Source organism: Amblyomma mixtum, chromosome 7, assembly GCF_055824585.1.
Source record: "Amblyomma mixtum isolate Tamu chromosome 7, ASM5582458v1, whole genome shotgun sequence".
In the NCBI taxonomy this organism is placed as follows: domain Eukaryota; kingdom Metazoa; phylum Arthropoda; class Arachnida; order Ixodida; family Ixodidae; genus Amblyomma; species Amblyomma mixtum.
In genome coordinates, this window is record NC_143018.1 from 9609104 (window position 1) to 9633108 (window position 24005).

The following is a 24005-nucleotide window of genomic DNA, read 5'->3' on the forward strand; positions in this document are numbered from 1 at the left end:
GGCTCAGAAGCAAACCCCCTTGGCTCCAAATTTTTGACAAAGGCTGTACAGTCGCGAGCAAAAAATATTAGCACAGATCATTAGCGATCAGGATCCGTATATCTCACCACGCGGCGCTGCGGTACGCAGACCAGCCTGTCGGGCCGTTTCCATTTTTGAAGCCTAGGGGGGGGGGGGGGGGGGGGGACGGCAGGAAGTAAGCTTTATCAAGCACTCGCCGCCCGAGCGTTGAAGTGCCGACCCTATGTGACTGTGCTTGCGGCACTTATTTCGGCTCGGTTATCATGAGCAAAGACGGCTTCTTTTTATTACTGTTTTTATGTCCGCGATGGTTTGTCAAAATGAACTCGCGGGAACAATAGATGATAGCGCTGCTTTTAGCCAGTAATTTTGCTGTCCGTGGCAGTCCGCTGAACCCCCCTAATACTGTAGAATGTGAACGGCCAGGCACTCTCGTTATCAGCCTCTTCGCCACCCGCAGCGCCACGTGTTGTCATTCCGGCACTCTGGTGTTCCGTCATGTGTGCTAATCTTTTTCACCCGCGACTGTACATAGGTGAGCTACTCCGTGAGGGACACGCTAAAAGTGCTTTGGTCGTGTGCGTGCCTACTCGGCTGCTCTCGAGCGCCAGCACTGCCCGTAAAACCTAGTGCGTATATGTTACAAATCCGCTTTCTTCGCTCCGCAGGGAACCACTGGTGTGCTTTAGACGAGCGTGCTCAGCGTCTGTACACTACACGAGCGTACGTTTCTGAACACACAGCCTGTGGTGGTCGTAACACGGGTGAGCATGGTCCAGGATACATGTAGGCACTGAAGTGAGGATCCGCAGAAGTGGACGAAAAAGCAGGTGCAAATCTGGCGTGCATCACCGCAGGAATGATCGGGCAGTGCGGCAAGAGGGCGGTTCAACATTCGGACAGCACCACTGTGCCTCCGACGTACAACTTAACGCAACGTGTGGCTTCAGCGCATGTCGCTTGTTATATTTTTTAAGGTGACACCTATCAAAATGAGAACACTTCTCACAAAATTAGAATTTATATATATGCAAAACTTATCGGGCTGCCAAGTGAACACTCGTTTCATAAACAGCGCAATAACGGGAGGCAGATGGGACTGAGAGCGCCTGTCCCATCTGCTTTGTTTCCCGTCTGCCCCGCTTATTGCGCTGTTTCAGTGATGACTCTGTCATGCAGCTTGATTGATGACCCATTGTGTCACTGGCTAGATCCAGTGCTATCAGACACAGCGACGGACGGCTCAGGACGACGGGACGCAGGGCCGCACGTCTGTAAACACTGAAATGTGTGGTCCTTACAAAAGCCTATTTTATTCCCTCTTTCGCTCAGTCGTCGTGGCACTCGCCCATGGTCAGCCTCTTCATGGCCATCTCGGTGATGCCGTGGTAGTGGACAAAGGCGGCCGCGATCACCAGAATGTGGAAGATCTGATGGCTGTGGAACTGCGAACAGAATCACACCACAACTCTCTCAGGGCACACTCGTATACCTTCAAACTAGCAAGGAGACATCAGCAAGATTAATGTGCGTCTTCTGTCAAAAATATGCGGGCCACCGCGTTCGCTACTGGGTCGCACAGTGGAGCTCCCTACTACCGCCTACTGCAGCATGGCCCAGAAAAACATGCTGGCCTGCATACTTTTGACAAAAGCTGCACATTGGCGCCAGCGCAATACGGCGCGGGCAGGATTCCTTCCGTCACTGTCCTGGAACGCTCCCAACGACAATGCGGTAGGGCTGGCGCGCAAGAGAGAATTCAAAACAATTATTCATGATACACCGAGCCGAGCACGGTGGGCGTAAGACACTAGGAGAAAAGCATACGCAGTACATGCACTACTAACAGGCGCACTTTATTCTGCTTCGAGATGGCATTTTTTGCTACACTATGCATTGGAAACAATCGCATTAACTAGCACAACGGTTATGTAAAGGCACAAACACAGGCCTTTAATTACACTAACGCCTGGTAGACTTTTCGAAAAACAAAATATCTTCAACTGGTCAATTGGTTTTTGAGGAAAGGAAATGGCGCAGTATCTGTCTCACATATCGCGGTGGACACCTGAACCGCGCCGTAAGGGAAGGGAGGAAAGTAGGAGTGCAAGAAGAGAGAAAAGGGTGCCGTAGCGGAGGTCTCCGGAATAATTTGGACCACCTGGGGATCTCTGATGGGCCCTGACATCGCACAGCACACGGGCGCCTTTTGCGTTCCGCCTCCATCGAAACGCGGCCGCCGCGGTCGGGTTCGAACCCGGATACTCCGCCTCGGTAGACGAGCGCCTTAACCACTGGGCCACAGCGGCGGGTGAATATTCTATCGTCACAACACATTTTCTTTTTTGTACTTTTCGTTCATGAACCTGTAGAAGCGACAAATTCTTGTAATAGCAACAGAATTTCCAGCAATACTGTGGTGCCCCTTATAGTATAGTGACAGGACTGCAGAAAAATACTGCAGCATGACAGAAAAGTGCCTGAATGTTACAGAAATGTGTCGTTATGAAACTTTTGGTGGTAATTGCGGGCACGATTTTATATTTTTTTTCCTCTGTCGGCTGCGCCTCTGTCTTCAACCACAGAGTAAAGGGGACATTAGGCGTCAAGGTTTTCGCTGACGCAGCACTCGGCTCTCCGTTCACGACGAGAATAATCACGAAAAAGCTCGCCACGAGGCCGGATTTGGTGCGAGTACGGAGCAAACACAGCATCCGAAACGGTGTGCTTGCAGACCTCAAGGGTCAACGTAGAACTACACGTCCAACAAGGCGCGCCCGGCCGACTGCCTATTTTCACCTTCACCCCTATACTGTCGACAGAACAATACTTGACGCGGTCAGCTTAGTTGCGAAAGAGGACTGTTGGTACCGCATGCTATTTTAAACACTATGTCTATATGCGCTAAGATATGCGAAGTTGTCCCGCGCGTGTGTGTCGTGCATTCATGAAAAAAAAAAAAACGCGAACATGATTTGCATGTCACGTACGGGATCGGAGTGAAATGCGAGCAATTTGAGCCAACCCCAACTAAACCAGGCCGCTTTCAGGCGCAAGATAAGCTGACGAGCCAACGCGATGGCTGGCGCCCAACGCTTCCACAATCGGATGGCGTCATTCGTTTGAGAAGGTGTACCGTGACACGCGCAGAGATTGCGTTCGCGTAGCACTCAAACCCTTGTGAACATCCTACTCGTGTTCAAGCGCCGTCCGCGGCTACTGCGATACTCTACTCCCACGTTCTAGCACCCACAAACAAAGCGGAAACAGATATAGCTGGCGACGAAAAAACACAGCGGGGGGGGGGGGGGGGGGGGGGGGGGGAAGAAAAAGGTCAAGGGACGACAGCAGGCCAACACGACACGAGCGCCGCTGCCTTCCTGCGGTCTGTTTGGGCGGCGTTTAATCATCGGCCACTTTTCGCGGAGCAAACAGTTAATATACAAAAGCTACTGTTTGCCGTGTACAGGCGAGGTGTTTGTCGCAACTGTTGAGCCGTGAACCAATGAGTGCGCGTAGCAGTGGGGTCGCATGTGGCGCAATGCGACGCCTACTATGAAAGCAAGGATGCGTCAATAAAGAGAAGTTGAAAGGGTGGATGTGCTACACGCCTGTTTTTAGGCACTTGCCGTACGATGTAGTCTCGCCACTCTCCCGCACTGCCGAGTTACAACGACCACTCTAGAAGTAATAGAGCAGGAGAACTCCGCATGCACAAAACACAATTTAGTTAAACAGGAGAATATTAAAAGCGAAAGATTTCCCGCTGTGAGAGAAACGGGGATCTGCGCGTTGCGTCGGAAATTCGCTACATGGGGTTTAAACTACCCCCTTACGTTCGCTCTGTCCACGGCCGGTCTAGAGGGGGGCGCGCGAGCGCGCGCCCCCCTCGAGTCCGGCCGTGCTCTGTCAAACAACTAACAAGCGACGGCTCATTTTTAACACCTTTTCGTTCCACTGGTATCCGGGCATGGCTTCTGAGTAATAGCGTCGCCTTCGATCGTTACAAGCGATATTCTCAACAGAGCTATCAGTATTTCTTTGCATGCGTGCTTTCCTATGTGTGGCTTGGAAAGACAACCACGTGCACGTTCCTTTCACCCGCGGGCATGCCACTGCCTGACGACACTGCTTATTGGTTTATCTTGGCTTTGTATCTTTCGATAAGTTTTATATCGACCATCGCAGTAAACGTCTTCGTTGCTAGTAAGCGCCTGTCCAGCGTGTCTTTTTCAATGACGCTGGGCAGCTGCATTCGCTGTAACGCAAGTGTCGCTGAAGAATGCCGGAATCAGCGACCCACGAATGTTCAAAAACAGTAACAAAATGGACACACATGGACTGGCAGACATACCGACCAATACGAATGGGCTAATGGACCAGTTTGTGACAGGTTTGTGCTTCGACAGTGCCGAAACTGACTACTCGGACCAAAAGCACTATGAATGAGAACACACGGGCTCGCGGCGATGAATCGCATGCCTGCGCGCTTCGGAAGCAGTCCTAAACATTCGGAGCACCCCATCGCAAGTACAATGGGGTCTCCCTCCCAATTTTGGGAGCAATAACAATTTTAAGTACAGTGGCTGTAATTTCAAAAGCGGTATACCCACCAAATGATCACTTCGTAGGGCATAGCTATCTCGCTGCTTCCAAAGCAAACGGCACGAAAGCGAGGCGGGGAGTGCCGTCCAACATTTAGAACAGCCGCGAGCGCGCGGTCGGCCCGTATCGCCACAGGCTTGCATGTTCCCTTTCATGCTGCTCCAACTGTAGTACAAGACGTGTACTCACCAAGATGTCGCACTTGCCCGGGAACCAGCGCTCGGGCACGCGCAGAGCATAGAAGAGGGCGCCGGCGATGTACAGCGCGCCCATGAGGCACAGCCAGCCGAAGGAAGCCTCGTAGACTGCGCTGAGGAAGCCCTCGGCGATGAGGTAGTGCAGCGCGGGCACCACGCCGCTCAGGCCGAAGCCCATGAAGACTCCCGCGCGCAGCGGCCGGTAGCGCGGCTCGCCGAACTTGTCCCACAGCGAGACGACCACGGCCGCCACGCCGAGCACGATCACCACGGTCAGGTAGATGAGCTTGGGCTGCGTGTCGCAGTAGAAGCCGTAGTAGAGCCACGGTACGAACGAGCCGATGATAAGCAGGGCTATGCCGCAGTAGTCCAGCTTGCTGAACAGCTTGCCCACCTTCTCCGAGTGGCAGCTCACCGTGTGGAATGTGAACGACATGCCCATGCACATTATGGCGCCCGCGAAGAAGCTGGCGAACACCACCTTCTCCTGCCACTGGATCTCGGCCGAGGGTCGCGTCAGGAAGTACGCGGCCATTCCGACGAAGGCCAGACAGCCCAGCAGGTGGGTCCAGATGTTCCCCGTCTCGGTGTGGATGCGGAAGATGGAACGGAAGCAGGCCGAGAACGACGGCAGGGGCGGCCGGTGGCCCCGGTGCAGAAAGTCGTTGTCCTGAAGCCATTGCGGCAGCGAGCTGAAGTGGCACACCTTCCACGCCTCCTCCCACACCTTGCGTACGAGCTGCTCGGCCTGCTCGGCCTCTTCGAGCACCTTGCGCACGAGGTGCTCGGCCTGCTCGGCGGCTCGCGCCGGCAGAGACAACTCGTCTACGCGCTCCTCCTCGGGTGTGCCCGGCGGCGCCAGCGAAGTCTCGTCTTCATCCAGGCACGCGTCGTCCAGAAAGCCCTCGAGCTCGGCCGCGGCGACCGCGGTGCCGCGTCGGACGACCACCACTCCGCCGCCGCCCGCGACGGCGGCCGAGGTCGAAGCGCCGCGCCGTTCGCGCACCTCCATCATCGCTGTCGAGCGGCGGTTAGCAGCAGCTGATCACAGGAGCAACGCCACCAAGGTCACCCGCTCCCCTTCCGTCACCGGTCACGACGATTCCTTTGTCATGGGACGCGAGGGACGATCCTGACGTGTCGCGACCGTGCGACCTCCGATCTTGTGACTTTACGCACACGGAACACACGCACGCACAATTTTGAGCGAAACCAATACACCTCCGACCACCGCCGACACGAGCAGTACACGACTTGCCAGCCGCGCGGGTTCAAATATTGACGTCAGTTACACCCCGAGGAGAAACCCGTCTCCTTCGGGCGAACAATTTTCTCAAGAGTGCCCTTAGGCTGTGCACAGCACTTACATAAAACAGGAATTTCCTGGAATAATAACGTAACCCCTGCCGCCCTGCGCGACTCCGACACAATATAAAGCCAATGGAAGCAGCGACTGCTGCGTCTCCTGGCGACAGATATCAACGATATCCTCAAACAAATATTAATTCACGTCGATTTTACTCCTTTCAAGTAATACGACTTGCTAATAAATCTTTTTTAATAAATCAAAAATAAGCTTTAGTGCCAAAGTAGTATTCAAAAAGTCAAATAAAAGTGATTGCTATATTTTTTTCCTCTATGGTCGTTTACCATCACATTAAATAATGATGATGATCAAGCCTACTGTTTTCGTTGTTATTAAAGTTGTTTTAAACTATAAAAATATTAGGAATTTGTTTGTGTTTTGTGTATGGGTGAGGAGCAAACGAGGTTTTGAGATCAAGGAAACAAGCTTTCCGCCCTTTCTACAGTGCATGATGATGGCTGCGCCCTGGCATAGCATCACAATCGCAAATAGCGACACCCAACGACAGCAGAGTTTCTTTCTAGAAGCTTGTTTAGAGCTAGCATGCCCTACTAGCCGTACTGAATAACCCGCATAACCGCTCCGGCAGCTCCGGTTGTGGTATGTGCACGTGTTTACGGCAAGCGTGACTGCGAAAAACATGTGCTCCGGTTAGAGCGCGGTGCTCGTTCACAGCAACAATCGTAAAGTGTGTTCGCTTCACAATGGCTGCTGTTGAGAAATTCGTCCTGGACAACCCATTCCGTGCGGCTCCGGTGAAAGAAGAGCCACCGTGCTACCAAGCTCCGCCGGGTCCCTGCTCGTTGGGCAACGCCAGCAACACCCGCTTCCACATCCCCGCACATCAGCATCGCGCGAGAGGTGCAGCAGAAGTTCGCGGCCAGCATCGCGGCGCGCAGCAGCAGCTACAACGAGGAGGCAAGCGTCCGTTCTCGGGAGAGTCGGACTTTTATTGCGACTCTTGCGAGCAGAGCTTCGCGGGCCAGGCAGAACTGTCGAGCCACCTCGGCGGTCACGTTGCGTGCCCGAGGGACGGGTGCACGTTCGCCGCCGACCCCGCTTTGGTCGCTCTCCACGAGAAGCTGCAGCACGACAACCCGCTCATCCGCCGCAGTGCCGCCGTTGGGACCGTCGACGACGTCGAAGAGTGGCGTCGGCAACGGCGTCTGCGGTACCCCACGCTGCGCAATATCGAGGCCAAAAAGGCGGCCGAGGCCGAGCGGCAGGCTCGCCGCGAAGTGATCCGCGACGACAACCGACGACGCCCACGGCGCAACAACAAGCGGCGACAGCGCGGGCAGCGTCGACGCGCGTCGCCTCATGAACGGCCGACGCCGCCGCAGCAGACGCAACCACCTCCACAGCAGTCAGCGGTCGAGGAGCCTCCACCATGCAAGGAAGCGCCGGTTGGCATGCAGACTCCGAGCGAGCAGGACCAAATCACAGATTCCGAGTCCGACGGCGAGAGCAAGGCGACAAAGACAGCGTCGCAGTCTCCGCCTCTGGTAAGCGGCGCGTTGGCGTCTCTCATGGCCTGCTACAACAGCGGCAGCGACGACGACGAAGCGCCCCAGGAAGACCCGAAACCAGAGACGCCGGCGACGCCAGCGGCGCCAGACGAGTCGTACGTGCCACCACCTAAGCGCGCGGCAGTCAAAACGACGCAGGTGAGAACTTCTGTGCCGGCTAGAGCGGCTCCACCGCAGCCGCGAGCACCTCAGACTTACCGGCCGCCGCAGAGACGACTGACCCTCCTGGAACGACTGTTGGCGCCCCAGGTGCGTCACGAACGGAATTTGATTCTGCAGTGCGTGCACTATGTTGTGGACAATGACTTCTTCGGCCAGGCGAGCCCCAAAGACGACCCGGGCTGCCCCTCCAGCACGTAATATAATGACCACACAGTAAAGACAGTGCAACATTTCCTTTTTTGCCAAACAAGAAAACACTTGTGGGTTCCTTTATTCGTGTTCAGTGCCCTCAGTGGATCGGTCGCCCAATAGAAAAATAACCGCAAAGCTTCCAACATAGTCAGTAGAAAGCCCCATACGTTAAAACAGCATGGAGGAACACAAGGCCAACAACAACACAGACCCGCCGCCAGGCAGGGGTGATGGCAGGTCAAATTGAGGGAGCGCGGCATTTCGTTTTTTTTTTTGGCAAGGGGGAGTGTGTGTGTGCGTGTGTGTGTTGATTCCACACCGACGACCACGCCGGGTCTCTGAGCAAATGAGCGGGCAGCTACTGTGTGTGGGAGTTTTGTTCGTTGTTCGTGAGTGCCCCACTGGCATGCAGCCGACACAGAAAATATCACACGTGATTGGCTTTGCCACACAGGGAGTTGAGAGTGCTAGCTTTTGCATATGAAAAAAAAAAAAGGTCTGCCCCAGTGCAGTAGCCGCAACTACAGTTACAGTAGATGTGTCTAGTAGAAATGTCTAACGAGCCAGACAGGTGAAGTCACCATGCAGTTTCTACACAAATCACGTCACTTTGTCACTAAAGGGGAAGGGATACTTATTGCCATGAAAGAATTTTGTGACCTGATGCGTACCCTGAGTTCACCTTCTAAATGTTGGCACGCAATGGCAGCCAAGTTCCTTCTTGGATTTTTTTTTCTAGTCTAATCGGTCTGTCACTGGGGTAGACGGCGAAAGCGGGAGCGGCATGCTTCTACTGCCCCCGTTGTTCGACTTGCTGAGCATGTTCAACATAACTGTAACCTGCTGCAACTTGCCCGTGGCTGAAGGCAAAGGCACAAGTGTGCAAGCCCAGGCTTTGGTCAGTGCCCTCCAGCAAGTGCGTTCTTAAGCATGGAGAAAACTGGCCAGAGCTAGACACCCGTTCGAGCTCTCCCAGACTGCCGTCAAAGTCAAAAGTGCATGCAACTCTGCGTTTAATTCACTTGTGCTTTTAACTGTTCACTCTGGTTAGCTAGACCGTGCAGGTACGTTGTCTTCGCATGACTCTGCGGTCCGAAAGAGCCCGAAACAGAGGGTGCAATCCAATTCCCCTGCAAAGCAGTTAAGTCAGTGGCGAAGCAAATGGCGGCTACTAAGGCTCATTCCATTTCTGACTCGGACCCAGCCAATAGCCCATACCAATGGTGTCAGAAACAAAGTTTATATATTTCAAAAAGCATCATCCGCAGAGCATGAGTGTAACTGGTATTTAGAAACGCCATGCGCTGCTTACCAAAGCCAGTTGCAAAGTCTTTTTTAAGCATGTTTGGCAGTTATAAAACTGGAAATTTGACAGCACCCACACAACTGCTTCACCGTGCCTGCTGGTGGGGCGTAGCAGTGACACCGCACACTGCTTATTTCACCAGGAATAAACTGGAACACACCTAAGAGTGTGCGGCTTGTGGGCTCGTACCTTTGTCCTTGAGCCGGACGCAAGTGCCAACAAAGTGTGTACGCGCAGTCACAGCAGTGAGGTTTTCAGCCCAACTGGCCTTTTGCAGCCTCTGCTGCTCTAGTCTTTGAGAGTGGACCAGCTCTACGTGAAAGACTGCTGGCTACTTGTCTACAGCGCTTTTTTTGGCACAGCGCACGCACGCTCAGGACGCGCCTTGGGGGCCCGGTCCGGGCTTGACGTGGTTCTTGAGCATGTAGCTGGTGACCTGGTCGGGAATCTCGGCCAGCACTTCCCGGGCGAGCCGCATCTGGTTGCTCTGCCAGGGTCCGCCCTGTAGGAACTTGCGGAAGGGCACAAACTGTACGATGTCCCGCTCAGCTGCGCGGCCCCGCGAGCTCACTCGCACCACGTCCCCGTCCAGGGTTTCCATGGCTGCGGCAACAATGGGCAAAAAGGCCAGTCAGTCATTTGTGGTGGCAACAGGGTTTAGCACTATGATGGCGCATATACTGTTATGCGCAGTATTCTCCTTCAGGCACTAATCATCCAACGGGGAGAAAATTTTCCAGTTATCTGATTTCACTAAGCAGAAGGCTGACTGCACAGAAAAAATTTGCACCCTTCCTGTGATGACTACTTGTACAATTTCTCATATGCCCACATCAGTATTCTCCTTCAGGCACTAATCATCCAATGGGGAGAAAATTTTCCAGTTATCTGATTTCACTAAGCAGAAGGCTGACTGCACAGAAAAAATTTGCACCCTTCCTGTGATGACTACTTGTACAATTTTTCATATGCCCACATCAGTATTCTCCTTCAGGCACTAATCATCCAATGGGGAGAAAATTTTCCAGTTATCTGATTTCACTAAGCAGAAGGCTGACTGCACAGAAAAAATTTGCACCCTTCCTGTGATGACTACTTGTACAATTTCTCATATGCCCACATCAGTATTCTCCTTCAGGCACTAATCATCCAATGGGGAGAAAATTTTCCAGTTATCTGATTTCACTAAGCAGAAGGCTGACTGCACAGAAAAAATTTGCACCCTTCCTGTGATGACTACTTGTACAATTTCTCATATGCCCACATCAGTATTCTCCTTCAGGCACTAATCATCCAATGGGGAGAAAATTTTCCAGTTATCTGATTTCACTAAGCAGAAGGCTGACTGCACAGAAAAAATTTGCACCCTTCCTGTGATGACTACTTGTACAATTTCTCATATGCCCACATCAGTATTCTCCTTCAGGCACTAATCATCCAATGGGGAGAAAATTTTCCAGTTATCTGATTTCACTAAGCAGAAGGCTGACTGCACAGAAAAAATTTGCACCCTTCCTGTGATGACTACTTGTACAATTTCTCATATGCCCACATCAGTATTCTCCTTCAGGCACTAATCATCCAATGGGGAGAAAATTTTCCAGTTATCTGATTTCACTAAGCAGAAGGCTGACTGCACAGAAAAAATTTGCACCCTTCCTGTGATGACTACTTGTACAATTTCTCATATGCCCACATCAGTATTCTCCTTCAGGCACTAATCATCCAATGGGGAGAAAATTTTCCAGTTATCTGATTTCACTAAGCAGAAGGCTGACTGCACAGAAAAAATTTGCACCCTTCCTGTGATGACTACTTGTACAATTTCTCATATGCCCACATCAGTATTCTCCTTCAGGCACTAATCATCCAATGGGGAGAAAATTTTCCAGTTATCTGATTTCACTAAGCAGAAGGCTGACTGCACAGAAAAAATTCGCACCCTTCCTGATGATTGCTTGTACAATTTCCCATATGCCCACATGGTGACAACAGTGCTTTCAGGTTCTCAAATGTACATCGTTCTACTCATTCCTGTTGTGAGAAGTCGTCGCGTAAACAAATCGGTGCGTTTTAGGCATGTCAAAGCACTTACATTTGCAAAACAAAGAAATGCTCACAAGAGCTGTACCAGAGCTAAAACAAAACACAAAGGTGTCCTATATCGCACAACACAAGGGTGGCTCCATATTTCGCCTCCATGAAATAGATTCACCAAAGTCGGAATAAAATTTGCAACCCTGAAATCGACAGTCGAATGCCAAAGCCACTAGGCCACTGCAGCCAGTGGGAGAGTTGGTTTTTCAGTCATAAAAGCACATTCTCTAAATCCTTTAAGTCATCTGCAGGGTTCCTTAAAGGTGCACTGAAGAGGATTCTGAACATGTCTTTTTGCCACGGGAACTCGATCCACATGTTCCTAGCATTCTTAGAAACAGTGACTTATTGCCCTGTGTGGCCGATTTCCCCAATTAAAACGAATTAACGTCCGGCTCCCGCCTTTTTTTTTTTAATTCTGCCTCGTACGATGGGCGGAGTCGACCAACGCGTGGAGCGCCTTTCACCCAGTCCCGTGGAGGCTTTGCTTTCGCTTTATTTTGTTTTTTAGGTTTCCATGAATAAATAGTTTCATTCGCAGATAATATAGCCGCAAAATAAGCCCGAAGAAATAAAAATACGCGCGGACTATTTGCTACTACGGACTACTACGTATTACTCCGCTGATGGCAGAGCAGCAAGCCGCCACGGGACTGGGTGAAAGGCGCTCCACGCGTTGGTCGACTCCGCCCACCGTACGAGGCAGAATTAAAAAAAAAAAAAAGCGGGAGCCGGACGTTAATTCGATTTAATTGGGGAAATTTGCCACACAGGGCAGTAAATCGCAGTTTCTAAGAACGCTCGGAACGTGTAGATTGAGTTCCCGCGGCAAAAAGACAAGTTCAGATTCCTCTTCAGTGCACCTTTAACAATACCGACTCTTGCCAAAATGTTGACTTTTTTCAAATTTAATAACGAAGCTACATACTGTTTTGAGCCACTATAAACAAACACAGAGGTAAATGTCGGAGAACATTCCATTTGACACAGGAGGCACTGAACTAGCCGTTGGTCAAGTAGAAACATGCGTCAGGAACGTAAATGCAGGAACTCTCAAAAGTGTGCAGTGAATTTGCACAAACTGTGGCCGAATTTCTTCGCCCAACACCAGGCCATATGTGCTCCAACTCGCAGTGGGGATTAGTCCAATCTTTGGGGGAATCTTCCAAGGTGGAGCAAGATGGAGTAAATAAGGGAGTAATAAATCACTATTAGCACCCACTCAAGCAAAGCCATATGACTGCAAAGGAAAGCACATGTGTCTTTCACAAGCTTCGTAGCTGAAGAAAAATTCATCCTGGTTTGGGGTTCAATCCCAGGATCGCTGCCTGCCTAGGCATTAGTTAACTTTACCTACTGAGCTAGTCAGGACTGCTTGCAGATGAGAGAGCGAGAATGAACTGATTAACAACCTGAAGTGGGAACGGTGTTAGTCCAGCTTTTACTTCTGTGAAAGTTGTACGCCTTTCCTTTGCAGCTGTGACTGGGTGGATGCAAATCAGTACAATAAAAGCTCGTCAATACAGTCCCGGTTCACATGCTCAAAATCGCAGGCATTAAAAATGCCCCACTATTTTTTGCTCCCGGTTAATACAGTGCCAGCTACCATGATTCCCAGCTGCTATACTGAAAATTTTCCAAAACTTCTAGTCGTCACCGCAGTGGCTTCCCTGCACTGCCTTGGTACAAAGGGTTGAAGGGCACAAACAAAGACACAATGTGCTAACATGCGAGTGGCCCATTCCTACGGGAATGCAACATGATGAGAAACGCAGTGGCTTTTCATCATGTGCTCGTCCCCCTTACATAAGGGCAAGGGGGACAGGCATCCGAGAACTACAACAATGTGTTTCCATTTGAGCGCGCCCCGCCTGAAGAACGCAGCATGACAAGTAAGAACGCTACAACAGTCAGCGGCTGCGGTGTCTTCCCGGCAGGTAATAGATGCAAGGGGGCAAACCATCCAAAAAAAATAATGTGGAAAAGATTTCGGCAACTTTCACCATTGCTGTCGACGGACCGGATAGGTTGTGAAGTTTCTTCCGTGGTAGCAAGAGGCTTTGAACCATGTGTTAAAAAATGCTAATTGACATTTTTATGAAGTGAAATTGTAAATAAGTGCTTTTTACCTCATTCAACGTTTATGTTTTCAAGATTAGCCAGTTTGGATCATCCGTTTTAGAATCGACAATGTTTTACAGCAATTTCTTCCTTTCCCCAGTGGGGAGAAAGAGTGACACTTTTCGCCAGTTTTCTCAGCCTTCCGCTGCCACTGGCGCCCAGGGAGCTCTGGTGCAAGGAGGCTCACCTGAGAAGTCTGCGTTCCCCACACCAACGATGATGATAGACATGGGCAGGGTGGAGGCCTGCACAATGGCTTCCAGAGTCTGCGGCATGTCGCTGATGACCCCGTCCGTGATGATGAGCAGCACGAAGTAGCTCGTGCCGTCACGGTACGTCCTCGCAAACCTGCATCACAACATGAGCAACAGCACCTCAGCCCCATTTCGACAAAGTGCCTGCGAATGGGCTAGTTGGAACACAATTAATTAACCATGAGCTGCAGCGCTTAGAGTTACGAGACACAGTTAATAAAAACAGAAAGGAACAGTTACGCACATACTGCTCCGGTCTGTCTTCATTAACTGTGTCCACTGTCTTGTAATTCTAACCAAGCAGCTCTTGAATAACTTCTCTGACAAGTAGACACTGCATGATGAACTCTCAGGAACCCCACAGCGTCACCACTGATGCCAGCTAGGCACAGCAAAGCACGCATCACACCAAGCTTCACACCTGGCTAGAACACTTCTCAAGTTGCTCTGCTTTCTGCATGAGGTGCAGGCTGCAGGGGGGGGGGGGGGGGGGGGGGGCAACTACACAGTAGTTGAAAAGTTCGAAAATGGGCATCCTAGCTTAAGTGTCCCTGACAGCTGCATAATTGGAGTTGAATAAACCAAATAAAAAGCAACTGCAACAATGACTGGTGACACTCGCTGTAAAGGATTTTACCAACATGGCCCAGAAGCAGTAATAACTCGATCCCATTTCTGACCTCAGTACACATCAATTCAATTGCTCTTTGTGGCTATTTTTGTGGGTTTTTTTTCAGCATCAAAAGACGAATTTGTAACTTGGAAAATAGGATTTAAAAATAAAACCACCACGGCCAGTGGCAGCGGCACTTGTACTTCATTTTTTGGCCTTCTCCAACTCGTAAAAGCTTCACTTGCAGTGATTTACAGTGAGAGTAGAATCTTTGTCATTACAACACAGTAATCTATTGGTACAGGCCAACTTCATTTCTTATGTCCCTTCAACAACGCACTGTGCTCACCAGCTCTGCATGTGCTCAATACCTGCGTCCTAGCACTCAAAGGGGCATTGTCTGCTCTGTGCTTTTACTTCAGTACGGTCTCCAATGCCCTGTCAAAAGGGCACTTTCAAATGCCTACTGTGTCAAGATGCTTTGAGATTATCGATACAGTCGAAATCAAACAAGTTGTACCACTGCTACATGACAAACTTGATCGCGGTCAAGCGATTGAGTCATCTCATGCCAAGGTGCTGAGGTACCCCAGTTACTGTCAATAATTTTGCAGCCTTGCAAGTAATCAGCCCACAAGTTTAACCTTAAAGGTTCAAACTGAAATATTTATTTGTTGCAGCAATATTAATGACTCTGTAAATGAATTTCATGGTTTTCGGAGAAGCTGTAGAAGCATTCATGCACTTTCTAGGCAACTCGTGTTGGTTGTTTCTGTATCTCTGACAACAATGGCATTGTGCTAACTGTAGTGTTTAGTGGCCTGGCTTTATTATTGTAAATATTTTTTTGCAAAAAGCCGAGCATGAATTAATGTTGGACATGTAGAGCACACAATCAGTCGAGAATGTACATATTAAATCAAGAACCATGCAACATGAGTTAAATATACAAGAGACAGGGCAAGGAATTAGTGAGCATGGCAAGACGCCATTGTATTAAGATGCTATTGTAGTCTTGCTGCTCCTAAGCAAACTTGTTCTAAGAAAATGGGTCTACCGAAAGACCTTATTGTTAAGAGATGCAGTATCATGCTCATGGGGGGGTAGGACAAATGTTGCACCCTCTGCGCATTGCATGTATTGCTAGTTCAATCATCCACAATCCTGAAACACCATTATTTACCTTTTCCCAGCAATGCAGTTGTGAACACATTCTCCACTGCACTCAAGCAAGAAATGTGGTGTATTGAGTCATTGTGTTTTCACTTACACTGCAGAAGTTGTCCCAAGCAAAAAAGCACTACAAAAAATATAGTGTGAGGGATTGAATGAAACATGACAAAGGGTCAGAAGGTGTTTTCCAGGGAACTCCGTAACAGCCAAGGAATGAAAAATTTGGATAAAAGTTAGGCAAGGAATGAAAAATTTGGATAAAAGTTAGTAACTTTCAGTATTTTGTCATTAGTGGCTCCTATACTGCAGAAATGTATAAAACTGGCACATTTATTAGGCAAATTATGACAACTTCATTAATGAAATCAGTGAATTGATAGTTTCTATGCAACTAAGAATGATAAAATTGAGAACTAAGCGAGTGAGAAGGGATCACATGGTGATCCACGTATTCAAGATGAAAACATGGTGCACGAAAGGATCAAGTGCACATCATTAATCAACAGCAAAATTCCGCACTCTTCAATCACCTACCAATGCAACGAACAGTATGACCATAGAGATTTTACGCTGTTTTGCTGCAAGGGCTAGCTTCTGCAATGAATGACCTTCCATTGGCACTTTGACCTTGCTTTGACAAATATGTTCAAAAGGCAATTTCTGCAATATTCTGAGGAATTGATACACATCTTCGGGTAAAACTGAAAATTATTCACATTTTTACAGTCTGTATCACTCATGATATGCCGGGAAGGCACTAGAAGGTTATGGTCCAGCATGACTTAAATGTCCAGAGAGTTCCTCATTCAAATAGAAGGCAGACTGGGGCTCACTTTGCCACGTGGTTGATGACCGGTGCAAAGTTCGTGGGCCCGTACAGCTGCACGGACCGCAGGGTCCTCCGGTAGGCCTCCAGGACGCCCTCAATACCCACACAGTATGGGTCCGTCGGATGGCCGTTGAGGAAGAACTCGTGTGACACTGTGCCATCGGGGGGCAGTCGTGCCCCGAACCCCAGTGCGGGAAACATCTTGTCGTAGTCGTAGTCCTGCACCACCTCGCCCACTGCCTGGATGGCCATCATGTACGCATTCGGTTGAGACGAATCCAGAAAGTGCAGGGACGCAGGGTCGCGGGGGTCTCCGTTCGACGCCGTGAAGTCTACGGCCACCGTGAAGTGCATCTGCAAACTGATGCAGACGGGAAGTTGTAGACCTGGACAGTCGTTCAGTTCCTGCCTAATGGCTATAGCAGCAGAAATAATTCTATTTCATGGCCTTAAACGGGAATTGACGACAAATCGGAGTTGGTTTGAACCAATAGACGACAATAACACTAATTTCACTGAAAATAATATGTATAAGCTAGAAAAGGACAGAAACTGAAATGTACACCCCCCGTAAAAAGTACACAGCCTAAGGGGTTTGCTTGTGAGGCCTGCAGCATACCTCCTTATGCATCCTCGGCGACTGTAATCTTTTGAAAGAGGAATGGCTTTGCGTAATCAATGCTCCCAAGGTTGGGCTGCTTGATGTGCTAGGGAGCACCGCTAGACAGCTTAGAAGTAAACCCCTTGGGCTGTACACTTTTGACGGGGGCTGTACATATTGTTAAGCACACGCCATTTCTACCAGCAAACTGCAATACGTCAAGACTATTCTTTATTCATTTTTTTTTTAATTTTCATGTGGATCCCTAGGTTACGTCACCATTCACTTCTATAGCGGTGATCACAGAGTTTGTTTCAGCCTTGGCATCACCAGTTAGAATTACGTGGCAGGAATAGCTTAAAACCAAATTTTCTTGGTAGTAAATGCATCCTCTGCTGCTGAAAAAAACAGTCAGAAAGCCACGGAATCAATTTTTGCTAAGAACAACAGTAACGACACACAGAGATGAGCAGACAACAAACATGACCAGTTTCTTGTTGGTTGCCAATATCTTTGAGCTATGAAGCACCTAATTCACATACAGATTCTTCTGCAGAAACCTTGCACATCATGCACTGGAAGCTCATTTACTGACTTCAGCCAATGTCGCTCGACAGCCTCCTATGCAGGGGCCACTCACCCGCCACGAATGTAGTCGAGGAAGGTGGCTTCTTCGCGGATTCCAAAGGACATCAGCTTCACCTACGGTACGTGGAAGGTGGACGATTAGGGTGTAGCTCGCAGTTCCTACCACGCTACAAGCCACTCACCACACCAGAATTTTTGTACTTCTTCTTCTTGGCCTGCTTCTTCTTGTTGATGAGCTGCAAGGGAGAGACGTCAGGCGAAAGCACCTCTGCGTCCACCATGTACGATTCCGTCTCCTCAAGGGCCCGCAAGAGCAGAGGTTCGCATGTGCCCCCACAGAGCACACTCCACACAGCAAACCAAGTGTCAGAGTGGCACATAACTATGCAACTATCTTCAGCTTCCAGCAAGGTAAGAGACAGCGGCTTACGTTTTTGCACTGCCCTAACTTAGTGTATGCTTTCAGCCCAAACCTTCATTTCATCATAGCAAGGTTTAATTAAAAACCTCCAAATCTCGCCCTTCTAACAAGCTCCTGTAACACATCCAGAAGGCTGTCCTATGAATGGAATAAAACATGACGTCTTGGTTTCTTCCCCTTCTGGAAAAGGAAACATACGTAGTAAAGGAAGTTATGAGCACTCAAGGCCAGCGGGCTAAATTGTTAGTAGCAGCCACTGCAAATCGCTCGGGCTTCATGCTGGGTTAGTATCATTAGTATTGTTAGTACTCCTCAGTTGCTTCAAGCAGTGCAATGTGAGACAAGTGCATCGGGCTAGAGTCACTCAAAGAAAAGTTTTCAGAGTACTGCATTCCTTCTTCCTTTGCGGCTGTGGATATGGGAATTCCGCACCTGTCGCAACACTATATTGCCAGTACAGAGGGTACCATCTTTTGCAGCTAACTCACAAATAGTGGTATGTTTCCAAAGCTTTCAGGCTGTGCCCTAGGGCCAGCATAGATGCGCAAGATGTTGCTGAAACGAGCTGTGAAACTTTTTAAATGCATTAGCACTGGAATGGCCATTATTTAAAAAAGTGTGTGGCGTTCGCATGTAAAGTCTCAGTTTCCCTCAGGGGATAGGGTGGAGAGAGGAAAATGGCGAGAGGGAAAAGGCGAGGGGAAAGTGGAGAAAGTGCTTGTCAGTGAGGGGGGACGGGCGGTGGGAGGAAACCGGGGTCCCCTATCAGATTTGAAGGATGGGGAGAGTGGTGAGGGGGTATGGCGTGGCACACCGTGTTACTGGATTTGAGCGGGCCAATAGGAAGGCGGTTGGGTGACTGATCAGTCACACAGTGACTGATGAGCTGGATCACGGCACACGCCACTGTCAGGGGGAGAACACTAACGCTAACACATACTCTGCTGCACGAATCACAGTGATCTTTTGTGATTTGTTTTTTTCCCATTTCTTCTGAGTATTAGCCAACAATATTGCCGAAGTTGACTGTGCCAATTATGCATAGTATTAATTTATCACTTGGAGCAATGATGTTGCAAAGGCAGAAACACAGGTGAGCAAAGATGAAACAAAGATTATTGTTACACAGGGAACGCCAGACAGCAGCAGACATATTCATTCCAAACTGAATGCGTGGGACTCCGTGGAACTCTGAAAAAATTTCCAGTGACTCTACTTCGGGTTAGTGTGCACAAATGCAAGTGGTGAACTGCTACAGCTACGGACGGAACGCGTGTACCTTGTGGGAGACAGAATCGCACGCTGGCGGCCGCGTCACCGCTCACCTCGTACTCGTTGGCCGGACCGGGGCCCTCGGCCAGGGTGCGCACGTTGGTGTAGAACTCTCCAATCAGATCGTGGCTGCGAGACACGCTGGTATGCAACGCAGCGTGGAGGAAGGCTCAACCTCAGACTACCTAGGCGCGGCGGCCACTCACCCTCCATCAAAGTCCCAGTCGTAGCAGACGACACGGATGGTGCGGTCCTCGTCGCCGCCGCTCAGCTGCCGCATCTGGATGGCGAAGGGACGCCACGTCGGGTTCAGGCTCTTCTTGACCACCTCGGTGCGGAACACCGCCGTATAGCTGTTGTCCTCGCTGATGCGATAGAACTCCAGGAACGGGTCCGATTTGCCAAACCAGTCCTTTTTGTCCAGTTTCTGAGCGTACCATTGCATGTCGATGACCCGCTGAAAAAGCAAAGAGCACCTTTAGCGGTACTTCACAAAACAACCTGTCGAGTCACTTCTCATGCTTGGCGGCATGCTTGTGGTTATTACTAAATGGCAAGCTGTGTTAATAAGTTGTTAGTAAGCATCACTCTTCATGCACAACCCCACCATGATGGCTTAGTGGCCATGGCGTTTGGCCGCTGAGCACAAGCAACCAGGATTGAATCCTGGCTGCAGCGGCCACATTTCTATTGGCAAAATGCAAAAATGCCCACGGCTGTGCAATGCTAGTGCACATTAAAGACCCCCAGGTGTTGAAACTGATCCAGAGCCCTCCATGATGTCTCTCATAGCCCATGCGCAGCTTTAGGACCTTAAATCCCACATAATGCACCATACCATCTTCATGCTTGGTCGTCTCCGATGACTCTTCACACTATTCAAAATCATATTAGGCTTTAAAAGAACTGCATGCTAAACAGATGTTCCAGGCCTCACCTTGCAGTCGAGCACCTCCTCAACAGTCACTGAAAAACAGGACAGAAGCTGTGCCGTGAGATTCGTTCTGTGGAATGCCAATTCTGGAGAAGTACGGGCAGGAGGACTTACACAAAATGGTGCCACAGTTGCCTGGGAGTCCCCTGGAAAACGACGGAGCGTTCGAACTTGTCTAAATCGTGGCAGCTCTCTTGAAACAAAGTAGCATGAAGCTTGCACCTTTGAAATTAGTACTATCTGCATGCACTGTTACTTGCAGTAATGCTACAGGCTAAACAACAACAGATTGGTTTCACACTTCTAGCAACTCTATACGGAATTTCTTCATGAAGAAGAATGTATTTAAAATCTCAAAACCCGCCAGCAAATGTACCAGTGTAGCAAAAATAACAAGGAGCACACTTTGACGTTTGAACTTTCCTCAAGCGAAGACAAAGTAACAAGATTTCTTCAGCCCACACGCGAACACACCAGAGGCATTTCCAAGAAGAATGAAGTACCTCTTAATTTCCATTATGTAGAGTGTGAGAAGAGTATGATCACCCAAGTGTGCTTCATGTTACTATGGTCGTGACTGTACAGCTTGCTTTCTTATGCCCTGCTTAGACACTTTCAGCTTTTTCCAGGCAATCTGAAGTTGGTGGCAAGTGCAGACAGCAGTGAGAGCTAAGCACACAGTCTGACTCATTCTATGCCTGACTGAGGAAAAACATCGGGAATGGCACCAACCATCAAAGGAATACTCTCCATTAAATTCAATCATTTGACACAGACTAGGTGCTGCAATGAATCAAACCACAAGTGACATATAATGTAGGTGTATAATATATATGTAATATAATATATATTATATTATAATGTATATATCATAATATGTATTACACAATATATAATATATACTGCAGCACTTACGACAGCTGGTACTTGACTTGAGTGCCTTGATAGGCAACCAACTCGCCCAATGTACAGCTGGCTTGGCCAAGAAAATCCTGGAAATGCAAGCACACTCACTGCACTGCTGTTCAATATGGACACCCATGCAAGCACTTACATGATTTTGAAGGTCTATGCTGGGGCTATCTATGTCGTAACTGCAATTAGAAAAAAAGTCAGTACCAGCTTTTTTCTTCTACAGCACAGTTTCCCTGCAACAGGATCTTACACTTTGAACAAAAGCTGTTGTCGCTCCTCAAAGTAGTAGTCCACTAGAAACTTGGTCACAAAATCGGGATTGAGGCAATTGTCTACTGTCTCTGTGCGTCCAAGCTGTAAAAAAAGAAAAGAAATAGAAATAGGAAAATGAGCATTTGGCACAAATAAATAGGAGAGCCTGACGCTACTGCTGAAACAACTTACCTCACGCCAATTGTCAGAGTCACATTCTCGCATAAACAAAACACACATAGGATCAGACTTGGAAAAGAAGTCTTTGTCTTTGAGCTGCCTGCAATGAAAAGATAATGTGAATTCAAAAGACATCCATGGCACTCTTGGTGCATATGATATATTTGCTCAGTTTTATTCTTTCAACAAAGGTATACTATGAATATCAATTTTTCTCTAAGCACAACTGCATGGGTTGGGTTCACCCAAGCATGCTCTAGACAGTGCATGGAAAGTACGCCCCCCGTCAGAAGTATACTCAGAAGTATACGGCCCAAGGGTTTAGCTAGTGAGGCCTGCGGCATGCCCCGTTATGTATCCTCAGCGACCGTAACCTCTGGAAAGAGGAATGGCATTGCTTCCTCGATCCTCCCAAGCTTTGGACTGCTAGATGTGCTAGAGAACCATGCTAAAGAGCTTAGAAGCAAACCCCTTGGACTGTATACTTTTGACGGGGTCTGTACCTGCATGTTCTCTACTTGGGGGAAAAACACAGCGCACTCCTAAGACAAGCATGAAGAAAGACAAGATGATACAGGCTGTATCATCTTGTCTTTCTTCGTCTTTGTCTTAGGAGTGCCCTGTGTTTTTCCCCAAGATGAACTACCAACTAGCCCCCTCTTCCACCCTTGCATGTTCTCTCCTTTTTACCCCTTCCCTCACAGTATGTGCACTCAGGTGTCCACTCAGAGGGGAGCAGTTACCTTGCCTTTCCTTTTCTTAAAACTTTGTCTTAATAAGAACTGATTTTCCTCACGCTAAAATGCGTTGTACACATATACTATACACATTTAAGATCTTTTTAAACAGTGTGTGGCCAGCAGTACTGGCCAGGAGCAAGGGCGTCCGCAGAACTTTTTCCAGGGGGGTGCACCCGATGTCTGGGGATGAGGGAGGCGGTAGGTTTGTAGTTGTTTTCTGGTAGGGCATAAATAATATCCGTAATTCCAAGGGGGGGCAACCGCCCCCCCTTGCCCCCCCTTCCGGACGCCCATGGCCAGGAGTATGAAGAAACACTCACTAATAAGGCTATGAAATGCATATGGCAGTTCTAGTGTATCTGACAACGAACTTTGCTATCACCTAATCAACAATTACCTAAAAGTCAATGCTACCACGATTTGCTCTCTGTTGCAAACAAACAGCTCTTATGCAAAAAGCAAGAGGCGCCAGCTGACTTTCCATGTTTTGCCGGCTACACTGTTTTATTCAGCATTTAAGCCCTTAGAAGGCAACATGTGCAGAGGTCCGGGCATTAACTATAATGAGCAAACAAATGAGTCTTCGATGGTCGCGCTGTAATGAGCAGTCACGCATGACCTCACTGTATACATGCCACGCGCGTTGTAGCCGCCCTCATGAAGCGATCGAGTACCATTTCCTGCCGAGCTAGCTTGCAGAGGACGACGGCAACCACGGTAATGATGTGCGCGAGCTCACGTATGCAATGTATACAATCGCAACACTTCCGATGTTTCACCTCGGCTATCAGGTTTCGCATTGCTCACGAGCACACTAATGCATGCCGAGTGCGTCCATTTCGCGCGAAACCGCAGTTCCACGATCGGGCCATCGAAAGCAGTGGCTCCTAATTCCGTAGCCGCGAAGACCAAGTGTCACGCCGTCGGCGGGCCGAAAGGCGCGCCTGCGCCCTGCCCCCATCCACAAGCGAGAGCGATCATCTGTGGAGCTCCGTGCGATCAATGACGGAGATGGCGGCGCGCAATCGACCGGGGCGCGCAGCGTCCGGATTAATCGCGGCATCGACTTGTTGGACACGGGTCGCACGTTACGCGGCCAAAAGGTGCCCGCACACGAGGGAAACAGCGCGGTGGACACGCCTACGCTGGTGGCACTGCGCCGCGAGCGCGCCGCACCCACCTGCACGAGACGCTGATCTCCACTTTGGTGACCGGCGCGCAGGCAACCGCCGGGGCGAACGGCTGCGCTGCCTTCGCCATTCGGCGGCTGCTCTCTCGAACCGGCACGGAATTGAGCCTGCTGGCGCCGACGAAGTTCGCTTCTATGTCACCATGGTCGTCGGCCTCGCGGCCCTCGCTGCCGTCAACACGAACGCGACCCCATCCAGAAAAATCCCCCTGCGCAAACCAAGCGCAAACAGCGCACGGTCAGCTGGCGCCGCCTGGCGGGTGACGCTGACCGCGCTGCATCCTCATCGCATCCGCGCGCCCGAGCTGCGCGAGGTATCTCCCCTCCGTTAATTATGTTGCGGCACACCTGTTCCTCTCGGACCGGTCTACGTCTATCTCACTCACTGTGGCGCGAGCCCGACCCTGGCGCTCAACTGAAAAAGAAAATTCTTGTGGGGCTCTTCAAC

General features: G+C 49.6%; 3 protein-coding genes across 4 annotated transcripts; 1 reads left to right on the forward strand and 2 right to left on the reverse strand.

Annotated features, from left to right (window-relative positions):
• Window positions 1–1312: 1312 nt before the first annotated feature.
• On the reverse strand, window positions 1313–6280 carry LOC149334948 (adiponectin receptor protein-like). Its single transcript, XM_089551627.1, has 2 exons — window positions 4816–6280; window positions 1313–1466 (listed from the first exon to the last, which is right to left on the reverse strand). The coding sequence occupies exons 1-2, from the start codon at window positions 5836–5838 to the stop codon at window positions 1350–1352; spliced, it is 1140 nt and encodes a 379-aa protein (XP_089407753.1). The 5' UTR covers window positions 5839–6280; the 3' UTR covers window positions 1313–1349.
• Window positions 6281–6658: 378 nt separating this feature from the next.
• Window positions 6659–8479, forward strand: Nufip (nuclear FMR1 interacting protein 1). The gene has a single exon (XM_089551626.1). The coding sequence runs from the start codon at window positions 6894–6896 to the stop codon at window positions 8076–8078; it is 1185 nt and encodes a 394-aa protein (XP_089407752.1). The 5' UTR covers window positions 6659–6893; the 3' UTR covers window positions 8079–8479.
• Window positions 8111–23811, reverse strand: LOC149334950 (copine-8-like). 2 transcript variants are annotated; one of them, XM_089551625.1, is made up of 14 exons: window positions 23549–23811; window positions 21641–21728; window positions 21447–21550; window positions 21336–21375; window positions 21197–21273; window positions 20396–20427; window positions 20285–20313; window positions 19554–19804; window positions 19401–19476; window positions 17837–17890; window positions 17707–17768; window positions 16470–16826; window positions 13784–13944; window positions 8111–9981 (listed from the first exon to the last, which is right to left on the reverse strand). In XM_089551625.1, exons 1-14 carry the CDS (start codon window positions 23626–23628, stop codon window positions 9752–9754), a joined length of 1641 nt encoding a protein of 546 aa, XP_089407751.1. In that variant the 5' UTR covers window positions 23629–23811; the 3' UTR covers window positions 8111–9751. The 2 variants fall into 2 exon arrangements, with proteins under 2 accessions (XP_089407751.1, XP_089407750.1); XM_089551624.1 differs by having other exon boundaries at window positions 19401–19488.
• Window positions 23812–24005: the final 194 nt, after the last annotated feature.

Bases quoted from the DNA above. Each gene is read 5' to 3' on its own strand.
- LOC149334948 (XM_089551627.1), bottom strand. From the start codon at position 5,838: ATGATGGAGGTGCGCGAACGGCGCGGCGCTTCGACCTCGGCCGCCGTC. The intron at 1,467-4,815 runs GTGAGTACACGT...TTCTGTTCGCAG, and splicing joins CGGGCAAGTGCGACATCTTG to TTCCACAGCCATCAGATCTT.
- Nufip (XM_089551626.1), top strand. From the start codon at position 6,894: ATGGCTGCTGTTGAGAAATTCGTCCTGGACAACCCATTCCGTGCGGCT.
- LOC149334950 (XM_089551624.1), bottom strand. From the start codon at position 23,628: ATGGCGAAGGCAGCGCAGCCGTTCGCCCCGGCGGTTGCCTGCGCGCCG. The intron at 20,428-21,196 runs GTAAGTGCTGCA...GTCGTTTTCCAG, and splicing joins CAAGTCAAGTACCAGCTGTC to GGGACTCCCAGGCAACTGTG. The intron at 19,805-20,284 runs GTGAGGCCTGGA...TTGCTTTTTCAG, and splicing joins AGGAGGTGCTCGACTGCAAG to CGGGTCATCGACATGCAATG.